Source organism: Colletotrichum spaethianum (genome assembly GCF_022836535.1).
Source record: "Colletotrichum spaethianum MAFF 239500 DNA, contig52, whole genome shotgun sequence".
NCBI lineage: Eukaryota > Fungi > Ascomycota > Sordariomycetes > Glomerellales > Glomerellaceae > Colletotrichum > Colletotrichum spaethianum.
In genome coordinates this window covers 27324-43481 of record NW_026054822.1, presented here as the reverse complement: position 1 = coordinate 43481, position 16158 = coordinate 27324, and the positions used below count along the sequence as shown (strand labels likewise).

At 52.8% G+C, this 16158-nt stretch overlaps 2 protein-coding genes across 2 annotated transcripts; both read left to right on the top strand.

Annotated features, from left to right (window-relative positions):
- Positions 1 to 2063: 2063 nt before the first annotated feature.
- ColSpa_11868 (vacuolar calcium ion transporter) lies at positions 2064 to 3618 on the top strand (the record flags this gene model as incomplete). The annotated part of the gene is made up of 3 exons (XM_049278080.1): positions 2064 to 2349; positions 2430 to 2878; positions 2935 to 3618. The coding sequence occupies 3 exons, from the start codon at positions 2064 to 2066 to the stop codon at positions 3616 to 3618; spliced, it is 1419 nt and encodes a 472-aa protein (XP_049134037.1).
- Positions 3619 to 7392: 3774 nt separating this feature from the next.
- ColSpa_11867 (uncharacterized protein) lies at positions 7393 to 8855 on the top strand (the record flags this gene model as incomplete). The annotated part of the gene is made up of 2 exons (XM_049278079.1): positions 7393 to 8348; positions 8405 to 8855. 2 exons carry the CDS (start codon positions 7393 to 7395, stop codon positions 8853 to 8855), a joined length of 1407 nt encoding a protein of 468 aa, XP_049134036.1.
- Positions 8856 to 16158: the final 7303 nt, after the last annotated feature.

Here is a 16158-nt window from a genome sequence, read left to right as displayed (position 1 = left end):
AAGGAGAGGAACTGACGTTAGGACTTTCGGTGGGGGTATGGTATTAGGAGAGTAGTCTACAAGAGACAAATGAACGCAAGCCAGCCTGATTCCACCATTGCGCCTAGCAAACTAGCCTCTGGGTGTGGTAGTAGGAAATAAACAACAATAGCCGGTTGTTTCCAAAAAAGTCCATGAACTCATGGACATACGCAACAGGATGTGTGGTGGTATTCGCCTGCAAGGGTCAGGCTTCCCCCAAGATGGCTCTGCAGTCAATCCTCGCAGTACTTCCACACCTCAGGGTGTCGGTCGGTGCATGACAGAGCACCTCTCGGTGTGCATGTATTGGCATCTATTGTGCACTAAAGTTGGGTGCTCAGGTTCGCACGGTACGTTTGCCTTCCCTGCTTGGCAAACAGGTGTCTTCTTATCTCCTCACACAACTCTAGGAAACGTCGATTTTCGTTCCTATCTTGCGACCAGGCGCAAGGTGAAGTGCAGATGCCCCTCGTTGTGGCTGAGTGGGCGACCCCACCTTGCCCAGTGTGGCTGGTGCTGGCCCGCGGCTATCTCATGAGAAACAAACGCTGAAATGTTGAGGAATAAGGGTGGATTTATTAGGGACAGAAATTCGAGGCTTCCAAGCCATAACGTGCCGGTTCTTGCGTTCTTCTGGCCAAGAAAGAATGCCAGAGCCAGAGCTGTTGCAGAAGAGGGAGTCTCCTAGGGAAGAATTGAAAGTAGAGACTAAGCGACTTTGCGCAGAGAACCTTGACCCTCTGAGTGGAGATGTGCACAGTGTGCCCTCATACTTTCCTACGATGCTGGACAGGACATGGGGCTTTACGCCACCTTGGGCTCGGCTTGAGCGCAAGACTTGGGGCAGTTCGACCACTCGCACCCGCTTCGCAAGAGACTGTGCGATGGAAAAACTGCTAAGGCTGGGTGCCAAAGAGGGCTGAAGATACAGTGGATCGCTAGCGCGAAAGCTCCCAGAACCCCATCCGTCATTGCACGTTCCTGGCCAGAATTGAGACGAACGAATTGTCCCGCAGGCCCCTTGTTCCCAAGAAAACCGGCGCTACGCGCAGGCTTGGCCACGTGTACCAAGTACTCTGTCCCAGCGCTTCATGTTCCGGGGTCACTCCTCCCAGAAGCCAGGCCAACCCAACCGCAGCAACTGGCCAGGAACCCTTCTGCGGACTGGTCCATGCACCGGCTCGCTCCCCGCCTGCTCGTTCAATTGAGAAGTGGAGCCCGGATAACTTGACGTTCTTTTTCGACAGGTACGATGACATGTCACTTGCGACAGCTCGATTTGGCTGCATCTCGCGTACAGGGATTCCAGCACAGCGAGACAGCCCTCACCGATGCCACCAGGCCCACTCCAGGGCGTAGAATTAGTAGCAAAGGACATGCAAGTTCCGTCTTGCTCCGCGAAAGGGTGCGCTCCAACAGGACCGCAGAGATCACCAATCGACTTTGCGCTCGCACGCCCTCCTCCAAACGGATGGACACCACTTGCAAGCGAGCAAGCAATGCCCACTCGACACTTCCACCCCAGCTGTGATTCGACTCGTCTTGCCCCGTTGTCAAGTCGAGCTCACTCAAGCACTGCTGCAGCATCGACACGTCTTTTCCACAGGTTCAAGCCAATCCACTTCGACCGCCCTCCGACGGCAGCCTTGTCAGGATGTCAATCACTCCTCTGCTCTCCACCATCCACTGCTGCCTGACATGATCCTAGTGTAGCCCCGGCAAAGTCCCATCAGCGCTACCCCCCCCCCCCCCCCCCCCCAGGCCTTGAAGCTGCACCTTCTTGGCACGCCCAGTGTTTGGCTCTCTCTGCCATCGCCAAAGGTCGTGCGCCTCTTTCTTCCCAAGTATCACAGCCACTATCCGCTTGCACGGGATTTTGGCACACTATATCTAGTCGTATCCCATCATTCCTTACCTTTCCATTCCACTGGTCGATAACACCTGCTGGCTGCTGTCCCTCATTACGCCCACCCGAGACGCGCGACAGCGACAGGATACGTCTTTGCTGAACTGGTCAGGCTTTAGTCAATTACGACAGTGCGATGTCCGACAATTCAGTCAACCAGCATTTCCGCGGACAGGTTCGCTCTTGGGGCACCGCCAACAAGCCCAATGGACGCGATGGCGACGCCAACGAGAGCTCGCCGCTCCTTGTAAACGGCCACCACCCGGCGAACCAGGAGAACCACGTCGCCAACGGCGACGGCGGCAACAAGACGCTCAAGTTCCTGTTCAACTCGACAGGTACCCCGGGCACCGATAGCCCCAACATCGCCGTTAGGTATTCCTCGCAGGCGTGGCACGTCACCAAGGTGTCGCTCTTCAGCAGTAAGTCACCGCATCCATCCGCGCTTTGGTGAAACAGGCGACATTGCGCCGCAATTGCTAACAACCCGCTCTCGTGACAGACCATGTCAACTTTCTTCTTGTTATGGTGCCCCTTGGCATTGTTGCTGGAAAGCTTCACTGGGGCCCGACTGCCGTCTTCACCATCAACTTCTTCGCCATCATTCCACTTGCTGCTGTTTTGTCGTTTGCGACCGAACAAATCTCAATGAAGTCGGGCGAAGCTCTCGGAGGATTGCTCAATGCCACCTTCGGAAATGCTGTCGAACTGATTGTTAGTATTGTTGCCCTGAAAGAGGGCCAGATTGAGGTTGTCCAGTCGTCCATGCTCGGCTCTATCCTCTCCAACCTGCTTCTTGTCATGGGCATGTGCTTCTTCTTCGGTGGTATTTTCAACATGCGCGACAGGATTACTGGCCAGGGCATGGAACAGAGCTTCGCCTCTGCTACAGCGCAAACCACCTGCTCGCTGATGACGCTTTCTTCTGCCTCGCTCGTCATCCCCGCCACGGTAAGCATCCCAGCGCACTCACTCACTCCTGCTCATTGACTAACGACGCCTGTCAGCTTTACTCTGTGTTCCTCGAAAAGGTCGAAAGCGTTGAGAATGAGCGCAGCATTCTGATCCTCTCCCGCGGTACTGCCATCGTCCTGCTGTTACTCTACATTCTTTACCTATGGTTCCAGCTGCGCACCCACCCCAATCTTTTCGACGCCGAGATACAGCACCACAATGAAGAGGAGGCCGAAGAGCCCATTATGGGCCCTATCGCTGCCGCCGTTGTGCTTGTTGTCACCACTGTCCTGATTGCCATTTGCGCCGACTACCTTGTCGAGAGCATCGACCCCATTGTCGAGACGGCTCACATCAGCAAGAACTTCATCGGTCTGATTCTCATTCCCATCGTTGGCAACGCGGCAGAACACGTCACGGCCGTCGTCGTGGCCATCCGAAACAAGATGGACCTCGCTATGGGTGTTGCCATCGGCTCCAGCATTCAGATTGCCCTCCTCGTTACTCCGTTACTTGTCATCCTTGGATGGGCTGTCTTCGACAAGCCCATGACTCTGCACTTTGAGACGTTTGAGACGGTTGTCTTCGCGGTCTCCGTGCTGGTGGTTACGTACACTGTGCAGGACGGCAAATCCAACTACCTCGAGGGGGCTATGTTGCTCGGCCTCTATTTTGTTATCGCCTTGGCTTTCTACGTCAGCCCCAGCGATGTCCTGAACATGCTTTTATCCTTTTAAAAAAGCCTAGAACGAAGTTGTATTCATCATCATGGTGGGAGTCCTTTGGGATCGAAGTATCATCTTCTCAATAGGGAAGCGAGCCTGCAAAGTCTGTTGAGGGAAACAATTGTTTTAAGTCATGGCTTGGGAAAGCTTCGTAGTCAAATGGCGAAGCAAAATTGGGTCTGAGACCTACACATGAGGCGGTGTCCGATGCTACGACAAGTAAAGCGGTGTCACACGGGATGGTTGTGTGGCTGCGCTGATTCTGGGGAGCGCATAGTGGCAGAGATATGAGGTGCTGATTTCTTTCTTGGCGAGTGTTGCTGCATCTTCGAGAGCTGTCGCCACTGCCTTGTGAAGCTGGTGGGTGGCACTCAACTATGAAGCCATAAAAGTTGATGGGAAGCTTCATACATCAAACAGGTAGTCATTATATGCCATTTCTTTACAGCCCATATTCTTTTCAACACAATGCTGTGGTTGCCCACTGAGTAACCTCTTGCTATGTGACGAGTTTCCGTCCATCCAGGCTACGAATTTTAGCCAGACACTGGGTCTTCCATCGTGTCCGGTACTGTGCACCAACGCAATGAGAATATCATCCTTCAACAACCTAGAGATTAAGGCTTTGTGACTCTCAACATGTCTCCCGACTCTTCGTCTCTTGGCTTATAGAACCGCCACGTTGATTGCATCTATCATCCCAGACATCATGGGTCGGCGGTGCAGGCAGGGCTGCCGTTCACCACAGGTTTTGCCGGGTACGAAGGCACAATCTGTAATACTGATGTCTTGGGGCGGGACTCTCATAAACCAGGGTGTCAATCAGCCAGTGGCGATAGACAATCTTAAAAGAAGGTCTTCAGCCACCGATTTCGCTTCCGTACCATCGAAGCGCAGCACTCAGCAGATTCGAACTTCGGCGACAACACCACTGCAACTGGATTCTTACTTCGCCCACCTTTGCGAGTCCACGACCGTGATATTCATTCTTGGCACGGACAAGGAAGACACAAATCACGAAACTCAACAAGAAGTTGCCGAGTCTTGGATGGAAAAAATTCTTCGTTAGCTGTTCTAGAACATGGATATGTAAACAAAAAGCCCGAAACCCAGTAATTCCTGGCAGCCGAGAAATAGGACTTACGCGCTTGCCTGGCAGCGACCTTGCACACTGCAGCCTACAAACTTTTGACCTACATCCGTCGCAGGATCTAGCGGGCCGGCTTGGGAGTTGGTTACAATTCCAAGCGGTAAATGAGCCTGTGACAGAAATGGAGTAGTGCAAGGAAGGACATCTCGCGGTAATGAAAGAGGAAAAAAGTACCGAGTGGTACCCGACAGCTCTCTCGGCACCAGCTTCGGCGTGCAACGTCCTGGTTGTCTTCCGTTTGTAAATTTACCCATGACCATGTCACGTCTGTCATTGCTGTTCGCTCAGTGTCTAAGGCATTGATCGTGAGAAAGCACTCAAGATGAAGGTCTTATGGTGTCAGTTTTACAACAGGCTTTTTCGAGTCAAAACTCCGTTGGGCCACCCTCTCAGTGGAACACAGGTAATAATTAGTTGGATATGCAATTGATGAGTAGTGAACTGACGTCGCAAGTATATGTTTTGATTGGCCACGAGGACGCTGACCAGTGAGTGGGGCACAACGCCGTATGATTGGTCACAAGCATCTTCTCAGCGTCTGCTCCGCGGGCCATCCATTTGACACCGAAACGGCCTCTTGTAGCGTCACACGGGCTAGGTTACCCGAGTTTGCAGTGCTACCTAAGCGTTGTATGTTGCTGCCGCAACGTTCGGCATGTCTGCGTAGGCACCGGCTACTTTGGGGGGAGCGTTGGCCCATTAGTACCGAGGAAGCATTTCCAGCGCGTTGTTCGGTTAAGTTGGGACCCGAACTGGCGAGCGTCGAGAAGTAGGTCCCGGTGGGATTCGCATCACTTAATTGAAATCTCTAAAAATCGAGAGACAAATCTCTGGTTAGTAGCAATATATAACCGAATGTGCACTATGATGTTTCATTGTCAGGCCCTACGGTTATTCGCGCCAGACCACCTCTCGGGTACGTCAAGAGCAGCAAGCCAAGGTAGGCAAAGGGCCCAAACGGCGAAATCTGATTGCAAGTGCTCGTTTCTTTGTTTCTCGCCAGTTTTTCGGCCTTCTTCACAACCTCGGTGGTGTCTCAAGATTGGCTAATGAGGACAGGCTTCACGGAGGATGACCGGTCGAGCGGAGCGACCCGTGGAAGGCGGTCAGTTATGGCATAATTATGTGCACCAGCTTCTGGTCGCTCTGTGACACTTTCCTGAAATCCGAGAATGAAGGACAAAGCAGCAAGTCGCATCCTGGGAACGAGCAGACAATAGACGGCGTACGAGACCAGGCGACAATGAGAAGTACCTTGTTCGACGGCCACTTGGCCTTGACGACAACTCTCGGCAAGTTGCCAGCGGTTCTCAGGAGCCCAGCAGGAGTAAAAACTGAGGGACGTGTACTGGCAGAAAAAAGCAGGCGCTCTCCTGCAGAATGATTGGTGCAATTCTTGGCGCTTGCAGCTGGGACCAGGGCAAATGACGAGGGTGTTGGTGCTCATGGAGGGGTGAACCTAGCAGTTCTGCTACGCAAACCCTTCGACGCGCCCAGGGGCCCAACTTCCGGCCTGTTCTGGTTGGTGTGGACAATTGAGCCAATGCTTTATTCCTGGAAGTCCAGCACCAGGAACGCAGCTTTGCATCCGCAGCCAGGGATGCGGCGCGGAGTGCGTCACCGCCGGATTGCTACCCATCGCCCGGGAAAGACACTGCGCGAGCCCGGATTCGCACTTACGCCGAATCTGGCTCTCACTGGGCTGAGTTACTAGCCCACCCCCTCAAGCATTGCTGCACCCCTGCAAGTTGAAATTCGCGCCGGCTGTATCTTCTGTCTTCTACGTGCGAGGAGCGAAGGAAAGACACCCCAAAGAGACAAACATTCTTGACCCCATTGTCTCCCGTCACCACCAACGGCGAACCCGGTTCTCATCGCCACTCGCGGCCTCATACAAGACAACCTTCCTTCCTGGCCTTGGACGCACTTCGTATTCCATAACGATCTGAAAGAGAAAGGAATTGGCCGAACCATCACTCATGACGCCCGTGCTCCTGTCGCTGTAACCCTTTGGTAGCGCTCCGGTTCAGCTGCAACTCGTAAACATCAGCTGGCTTTGGACAGATATCCGCCGACAAAATGGAGGCACCCTCACGATACAGGGAGCCCGCCGGTCTTCCGAGCATCCTTATAGATCCTTCGAACCCCAGGACCTCGGACCGGACGGATCGTTTTAGCATGTACTCCTCGTCCGTCGCCGTCTCCATTCCCGGATCGGACAGAATCAACAACGCGGCTCCCCCGCCTTTACCTCCTCCTCGATTTCCTTTGGAACTAGCCCACATGCATCCCCATGAGAGTGGACAGTACCATCGCGACCCTTCATCCTACAGTCCGAGGGAACACAGTTATCATGATAGCATTGGAAGCTTGGACGACAGGCTCAACTTCAAGAGAGCTGGTTACAGGCACGAGAAAGACGAAGGATATGCAAGCATGGACTCGGCTTCGGCCTCGAAAAGGCAGGTGTCCTGTGGAGGCCTCCCCGTGATAACGAGAATGGTCCATTGTGAGGTTCTACGAATCTAACTGCGTTTCCTTCTAGGTCTGAGTGCTCTTTGCCGAGTATCTCTGCTGGGTTTGGTTTACACCACAACAAGTTCCAATTCCAGTCCAGCGCCGATGCCTTCACCGATATGAAGAAGAAGTTGGACTCATCGAAGACATTCGACAACAAACCTTCTGTATCCCTTCTTAGTGCCTCGAGCGCATCCGCCACCGACCCCAGCTCAAGGAGACTGTCCGGCGACCAACGTGTACCTCCGCTCTCCGTACCCACGAATCTCCCCTTCTACCTGAAGACGTCAAATCTTCTAGACTCGCCGGACCGGTACACCCAGACGCCACACTCCACATTACCCCCGTCTCCGGGGAGTCTTCATCTCGGCCATGATTATCGGTCACCGCGTTCAGTTTCTGACCTCGAGCGGTCACCGCCCATGCGATCGAGGAGGAATAACAGCGACGATACATCTTCGCACGGGTATGAGGTGGAGGACATGGAAATTGAGGAGACAAATTCGATGAAGAGGTTGCGCATCGAGGATCCTATGCGACCTCATTATGACGGCGCTGGGACGAAACGATGCGCCTCGGCCGATCCTGATGACAGTGTCCCCCTCGGCTTCACGACTCAAGGTGACTTATTGCGCCGCCGTGATGGCAACCAGAGGGGTTCGCCGAAACCTCGGCTGAGCGTGATTCCTCAGGGCTCTGTTTCCTCCATCTCGTCGGGAGGGCGTACAGGATCGTACAGTTCCAACTTGTCCCTGCTCACTGGCAACATCGCCAGCATGAGCTCTTCTTACGGCCGAGTCTCCCCTGGCGGCTTGTCGCCGGGAGACATCTCACCCAGCGGCATGGATCCCAGTTGTAGCTCTCCGTGCAGCGCAACAATGTCGCTGAATCCTTCGCCGCGTGGCTCTCTCTCTCGCGCACCTCATCAGCGGAAAAAAAGCGAAAGCCGGCCTCTTGCTTCTCCCCGCAAGCTCACTGAGGTGAGCAAGTCAGGCGGCACCAAGATCTCTGGTTTCTTCATGTGTGAGTGCTGCTCCAAGAAGCCCAAAAAGTTTGAAACCGCAGAGGAGTTAGGGTAAGTCAAGATTGAATCATGCTCATCATGCCCGTTAGTTGACTAACACATAATAGGTTTCACGAACAAGAAAAGCAATACGAATGTTCTTTTTGCGGAAATCGGTTCAAGAACAAGAACGAGGCGGAGCGCCACCAGAACAGTCTCCACGTCCGCAGACACAGCTGGAGCTGCTCGGCGCTTAGCCATCATGACCGAGCCTTTCACGACAGCACCAACCGGCCTGGCGAGGCAGACACTTGTGGCTATTGCGGCGAGGAGTTCACTCGGAACGGCCGCGGCTCTGGTGCCTCAACCACTCGTCACGCCACCGATCAGGATTGGGAGGAGCGCATCCGCCATCTTCAGGAGGTGCACAAGTTCCGGGAGTGCAACAGCAGCAAGAAGTTCTTCCGTGCAGACCATTTCCGGCAGCATCTCAAGCACAGCCACGCCGGGACAAGTGGCAAATGGACGAACATGCTGGAAAATGCCTGCATGTTAAACGAAGACCCGACCCCAAGATGAATGGCCAAAGACGAATAAACAAGTTGAACGGGAGTTGGCAAAAGCAAGGTCATGGACATGAAAAGTGATATATTCGAACAGTCGAACATTGTAGTCAATTATACAAACTTTCACCAAGAAATCACACTCTGTTCATTCGTAATCAGTTGTGCATGTATCTCAGCACCAGCCAGCTCATCCTGCAAACAAGGCCCTTCATTCATGCTACACTTTGAAAGTCGGCGGTTGAAAGCAAGTAAGAGTCTTCGTTGCTAATTGAGGTCCACACTAATATGGTCACTTGCTGACCAGTCGAGCAGGCTATTCGAAACAACAACAAGAAGGAATATTCCAAAAAGTCGCTAGTAATGTTTATCGTAGTACTGGCCTTATCTAAGAAAGTCGGAGTTGAGTCAGACCCCGTCCCGAAGGCAAATGACACGTCTAGAAGCTTTGATAGACATGGAATTATGCAGCCGTCGGCAGGCTCTCAGTTTTAGCTCCAGCACGAGGTCTAATAACGCCCTCAGTATGCAAAGTTGAAACCGGAAGGGTTCCCAGGCGTGCAAGCGCTGTGCAAATACGCGGCTGGGGCTTTCCCCAGCCAAGCTGGGGCGTCAGGCCTGCATGTGTCTGTCCGCAGATCGGTCGATGATTGCCTTGGACCAGCAGGAGACCCATCACTCAGAGAGGAGTTCCTTGAAGTAGGCCCCGAAGGACAGCGGTCCATCGTGTCCTCCTGTGTCTTCGGTCGGGTTTGCGGTACCGTCATTGGACCACCAGGCCAGTGATTGAGGTTTGGAAGCCTGGTAGCAGGATCGAATAAGATGAACACCAGCGGCCGTTTGCTATGGGATGTCCGTGGCCCGACGGCGTAAACGATAGAGCATTCGTCCATGGCCCCCGAGATAGGGTTATCAATGCTGTGGCCTCTTGGGTTGAGCAAGCTGTCTAGCTCTGCTAGACGCGAGTTGTTCTGGGGTACGTCAACTTTTGGTGGCCACCAAGATATCTTATTTAGCGTGCAAGGCTTGCGGGACTTGAGAGTCCCTTGCTCAGAGCCGCCAGGAGAGGGCTCTTGCAGATCGGGGTTGTTTCTGACATGACCAAAGCGGGATATTGAACGTAGCTGCAGCCTTTGCGTCATCGAATCAGAAGCATCAGGATCGTTGACCAAATCGATAAACGTTTCACAGGAATAATTGTAAGAGCGCATAAAGCATTGGCTAAGAGTGATTGCTGGGGTTGTTGAGCCATCATCACCCCTGTGAAACTGCGATGACTCGCGTTGCGGCTTAGCATGGGCTATCGTGCTAGTCGGCCACGAATGGACAGGTGAGCCCTCGCTGTCCTCGGTGTCGCTTTCGGAGTCGGAGTCGGAGTCGGAATTGTTGTTCGAATGGTTATGAATCTCAGAAAACCTGAGCGCTGTTCGATACGATGTTCTAGTACTTGAAGACTCACCGACCAACCATTCTCTTCGGGATTCCAAAACCATGATATCTCCAGTAACCGGTCTTTTTCAAGTTGCAAAGCACTCCATCCGTCGTGGACTTGTCCCTCTTCGATATGTCTTCGCCACATGGCACCTTCAGATGTTACCTGCATGTCTTCAGGCCGTAAACTGTTAAGCGGAAAACAACAACCGTAATAGTAAAAGTTCTGTCTCTCCATGTCTACTTCCCGGCGGTCCTCACTCGAGATTCCATAGAAGTGACCGTCAATAATTTCGAAGCAAACAGTGGAGCCAATGTCTGATCCGACTAGGTCTTCGAGTTCCAGTTCGTCTGGAGCCCATTGTTCCTTGCAGATGTCGAATCGCTTCAGAGCCCATCCTTTGAAGTCGTCGGGTAAAATCAGAGAGTAGGTTCCATACCAAAGATATTCTCTGTTGTTACGCACGAACAACTTGGACGTTGATTCGAGATGGTGGGCTGCCAGGAGTCTCTTTTGCCATAAGTCTAACACGACAAGGCAACCTCGTCCCTCGGACTTGGCGAATGATAGAGGCAGCTCAAAATCCCACAAGCGAAGTGTAGTGGCCGAAATCTGTATCTATTACTGATCGTATATGGCTGGAGTTCGGGGTATGACTCTAGGTTGGACACCAGTAGCTTTCGTGTATCGATGACTATCTCCGAGTCTGCAGACCCATGGAGATCAAGGAGGCGGAGCGACTCGTGACCCTGGGTATAGCAAAGCATTCCGTCGCAGTATATAAACTCATCTGCCTGAGCAACAATTGCAGTAGCATATGGCGCGGCGGTGGCAATGGCGTCTCGGGTCTTGACTAGTCGTCGTAAGCAGCGGGCATATTGCTTGGAGAAGCGGGCGTTTTGGACGTCAGGCGAGTATGGGGCATTGGTCTATTACACTCAGTCAGCATGGCACGAGACATTGTTATTGGATCAAAGTGGTCTGACCTCAAGCGCGGCTCGACAAATGTTATCGTTGCTCATTAGGTATCTGAATTGTAAACAAACCAGGCTAAGGTTGAAGATGTCGTGTAAGTCCAGAGAATCCGCGACGTAGGTCATGATCTCGATGGGAAGACGTTGCATCTTGGTGAGGCTGAAGGGCAAGTCTCTTTGCTATGGAGTAAGACAATAGATTGTGTAAACGGGGTCGAGTCCATCCAGGAACACACAGAGTACAGTAATCACCGTTGGAAGCATGCCCGTCTAAACAGGCGGAGCAATTGCTGCTTCCCCTTGAGGAGGCACGTCTTGCAGAGCCTCATTCTTGGCAGACCGGTGACATGGGCCAATCATCGTTAGCCTTGGCATCCGCTTTGGAGCCAATTGCGTGTACCACAAAAGCGCACGCTAGCATCCGACAAGCTGATCAGGGCCGTGGGCTCCATCTGTCCCCTGAATGAACACGAAACCATGCACCTCGCGCGAGTCGCGACTGGTGAGATGCTAAAGTGAGAAGCCGTACCAGGCACTTTGCATCCTGCCTTCTGTCCTTGCATCACGCCATCATCACTCACAGAGGGATGCAGCCGCATGAGGAAGGACATGGGCTTCGTGAATCCGTAACTGGAGCTCCAACGCGAGCTCCCATACCCAAGCGTCGACGTGGCCTGGGCGCGCGGTGGTTCAGCCTGTGGTCAAGCACAGATCATTCCGCGTGGTTAGTGTCATACCTACTGAGGTGTCGGGACGTCGCTTACCCCAAGATAATCCAACCGTGAGAGCGGACGGCTGGCGTCGGTCTCCAACGTCTCCCCCCCGCTGCCAAAACAAGGCCTTGGGTTACATTTCCCGTGTTGCATTCGTCGACTGGATGCTTCTAGGCCCAGCCTGGCGCGATTGAGGAGCTGGCTTACACGTCGGCGTGGGCCGCTTACACGGTCATCTCACCCACATGGAGCATGGCGGAGACATGGGTTACAGTGCCAGTGCATAGCGCAATGAGGTGCCGACTCACCCTTCGGAAAGTAGTGGTACACTCGTTGTCTGTACATGAAGAAAGAGTGCTTCAGCCGGAGTCGACGAACCCTGGTGACATTGGCTGCAGCTGCTCGCCTTACGTCCAAACAAGATGTGCCATTTGCGACACGCGCACCCCTGCAGAACTTGGCAACGCTGCAACGAAGGCAATGTGGCACGTTGTTTGCGATCCACTCAGCTTTCAGCATGACACAGGGATCGGCTCCTTCCAACCAAAAACGCAGGGGTCCAGCAATAAGATGGAGAGGGGTGTACGTATGAAAGACAGGCGCTCGTAGCTACCAAAAGGTACATAGCAGGGATCACAGCCCGGTGCCATGAGCAGGAAACAAGGTGGTGGGTAGCAGATTGGGGCGACTCTGAGTTCGGACGAGACGACGGGCAAAAGGCCAAGGGCTATTTCGCAGTGCCTGCCGAGGGATGTATCATCCGCCGGACCAGCGAGCCAGAGCCCGCGGCAATTTGCAGGGTTCTTCTTTGGGAGCTTGGCATAGTACGAAGGCCATCGCAGCCGCATGAAAGTGTCAAGGACTCGGCGGCGTCGTTCAAGGTGTCGTTCGCTGCAGATCGTCCGACCTTCACCGAGTTTCCATTTCGCCCACACACGTTCCAACACGCCTCAGCTCTTTTGCGAGCCTTGTTCGACCAGATTGACAATGTTGGCGTTTGGCTATTTGGTTCGCGGTTTAGGCTAGCGGTGCGGCGTGCTATCCTGGAATGGGCCGCTGTTATTCAATGTAGCCGAATCCTGCCGAACGCAAGCCCTGCACTTCCGCCTGCTACTACGCGACCGTCCGTCTCCCAGTGCAGAAACTTCATAGAGGTTTCTTTTTCTGTGAACGCGTCACTCATTGGCTGGCGCCAACAGACCGAGATGAACTGGGAGGCTGGCACAAACGGATGAGCATCCCAAAGGGGCACGCATTTTGGGAGTCAAGGGACGAGTGCGATCGCCTCATTTTGCCCTTCTCGGCGACGCGCGTATCCCTGTGCAGCCGCAGCTGGACCCGTCCCCACTGCCTAGCTTTCATTCGAAATACGTCCAAGTCATCACCAAGAACTTTCTGCACCCGCGGTCCCAGGCATCCCCTCGGCGTTTCGCAAGCCCGTCCGCATCATCATTGAGTGGCGCGGCAACGGTGGGAAGAAGGTTAGCGGGTACTGATTAGACGATTGAAGCCCACCATTATGCATGGATCTTGAACGAATTTTCTTTTGAGGAAAACAAATCGCCAGCCTATGTTAAACACACTGCCCCGCTATTTGGTCAGCAGCAAGCGCCTTGACCACTTAATGTCTAAGCATCGAAGAGCAGATCGATGTGAATGCATGGATATCGCTGAGAGCCTGCCGTACGCAGTAGGGTCATTGGGTTGAAAGTGGCTTGTATTCTCTAATTATAATTCACCGCGAGGCCGCTTGTAAAGTCACGGGTCGCTGGGCGAGGTTGCGTGGAAAGTCAAGACGGTCTATCCAGGCAGAATCGACTTACCACAAGGATATCGTGACAATAGACCAACAGCATAAAAGCACTGACCAATCGCTCCGGTTGTTATGACGTTGAAGTGTTGATACAAGTCGAGATACCCTGTTAAGGCTTTCAAGAGGTTGGTCATAACAATCACTAAGTTTGTCGGCCAACTTAGTGGTTAACTTTGCATAACAAGTTCTAAAAGAGACTCGTAACATGGAATCAGGCAGTGTCCTCCTGCAAAGTATTGCCTCAAGTAAACTTGGCTTACTTTCCAAGGCAGAAGCATGTTCTCTTGCAGCCAAACGTTCCAATCATGGCGGCTTGTATTAGTGACGGCAGTGCGCGGACGTTGACGACTGTCCATGTAAGGCAGCCGCGCTAAGAAAAGAGTGGGACGAACTGTATCTCACCCCGAGCAGAGGCTGTTTGCCACACCTTCTCAAAAACGCTGGGTCGGTCACAATGAAAAGACGGAGGGTATGTCGAATGTCTGTCGTTACATTAACAAGCTCGCTTGTTTTCAGCGTCGACATCCTTGTCAATTTGATATGTAGATACTGTACAGTCTATTCCCCTTCTGCATGAGTTTGGTTGCACTCACCCCACCTTCCGCTCACTTCCAAGATTCTCCCAGTTTCCTCCAGAGCGACACTGGGGTGCCCCATTCACATAACGGGGCTGCTGCACCAATTTCCCCGCTGTTTCCCCCGAAAAACAGTTATATAAACCATGGCCTCCATTTTCTCTGTCATCCGGGCATGGCATTGTTCCTGATTCTAGCCACACAACGAACCTTGTTGGTCTAGTTTCGCATTTTTCATCATTGTTCTGTACCCCTTTGTCATCATCCCGTCGAAAGCATCACGATCATTTGTCCTCTCAAGTCCCGACAGTCCCGTTGACCAGTATGAACACTCGCGCAGGGGAATGTTCCAAAGACGATCCAATGGCCCAGAAGTCCAAAGATTGGCAGCTCACCACAGAAAAGGTGATCAAAGCAACTGTCAACATACACTATGCCTATCCGTTCCCGTTTGACGGGGAAGAAGCAATGGTGGGTCAAGCGACTGGTTTTGTCGTGGATGAAGATAAAGGGTTCGTCGAGACCTGCGCTAATACAGACAAATGGAAAACGGATGGCTGACATTGAACCGCTGCAGATACATCTTGACGAACCGACACGTTGTTGGACCTGGACCATTCTATGGACATGCCGTGTCTGCTGATCACGAAGAGTTCAAAGTGTTCCCAGTATATGAGGATCCCGTACACGATTTCGCTATTCTTCATTTCGATCCCAAAGCTGCCAAGCATGGGAAGTTACCAGCCCTGAGACTTCGTCCAGATCTCGCGAAAGGTGAGAAAGAACCTTGATCACTAAATCTTCCTAGCGGTCTGCTAACTTGTTACAGTCGGCTTGGACATTAGGATGGTTGGAAACGATGCCGGTGAGAAGCTCAGTATCGTGTCTGGGACCATCAGCCGCCTGGATGGGGACGCGCCAGAGTACGATGATGGATATCAAGATTTCAACACCTGTTATCTCCACTCTAGCACTGGCTCGACTGGGGGTAGTTCTGGTAGCCCCGTTGTGAATGTTGACGGCTTTGCTGTTGCGTTACAAGCAGGCGGACGATCCGACGGTGCCTTGACAAACTACTTCCTCCCTCTCGGCCAACCGCTGCGAGCTCTAGAACACATCCGCCAGGGCAAGACCATTCCTAGAGGCGATATTCAGTGCCAATTCGTCCTCGAACCTTTCGACGTGTGCCGACGTCTCGGCCTGACCTCAGAGCAAGAGGTGGAAGCTCGAAGCATTTCTCCCCAGAGCAACGCAATGCTTGTCGCGAAGCTTGTGCTTCCCAAGGGTCAGTCTGACCAGAAGATCAGGGTGGGCGACATTCTCATCAAGGTGAACGGCGAGCCCGTAGACAAATTCACCAAGCTGTCTTGTATTCTGGACTCGAACATTGGCAACTTTGTTCAAGTTCAGCTCCAGAGAGGCGACAGAGATATCAAGGTCGATATTGAGGTTGGTAACCTGCATAAGATTACGCCTGACTGCTTTGTGTCAGTCGCAGGGGCTATTTTCCACAACCTATCTTACCAGCAAGCCCGCCGGTATGGTGTTGCGTGCCAAGGCGTCTTCGTCTGCAATGATGATGCTTCTTTCATCTCCTCCAGCTCAGGTGATTCGCTTATTGAAGCCGTGGGTCAAAAACCAACTCCTGACTTGGAGACCTTTATCGCGGTGATGAAGGGGATTGCCGACAGGTCTCAGGTAGTTGTCACCTACAAAACACTCTATGACTTGTCAGTTCAGAGAACTGCCATTGTTCACATCGACAGACATTGGTTCCCCAACATGAAGTTGGGGACTAGGAACAACGAGACA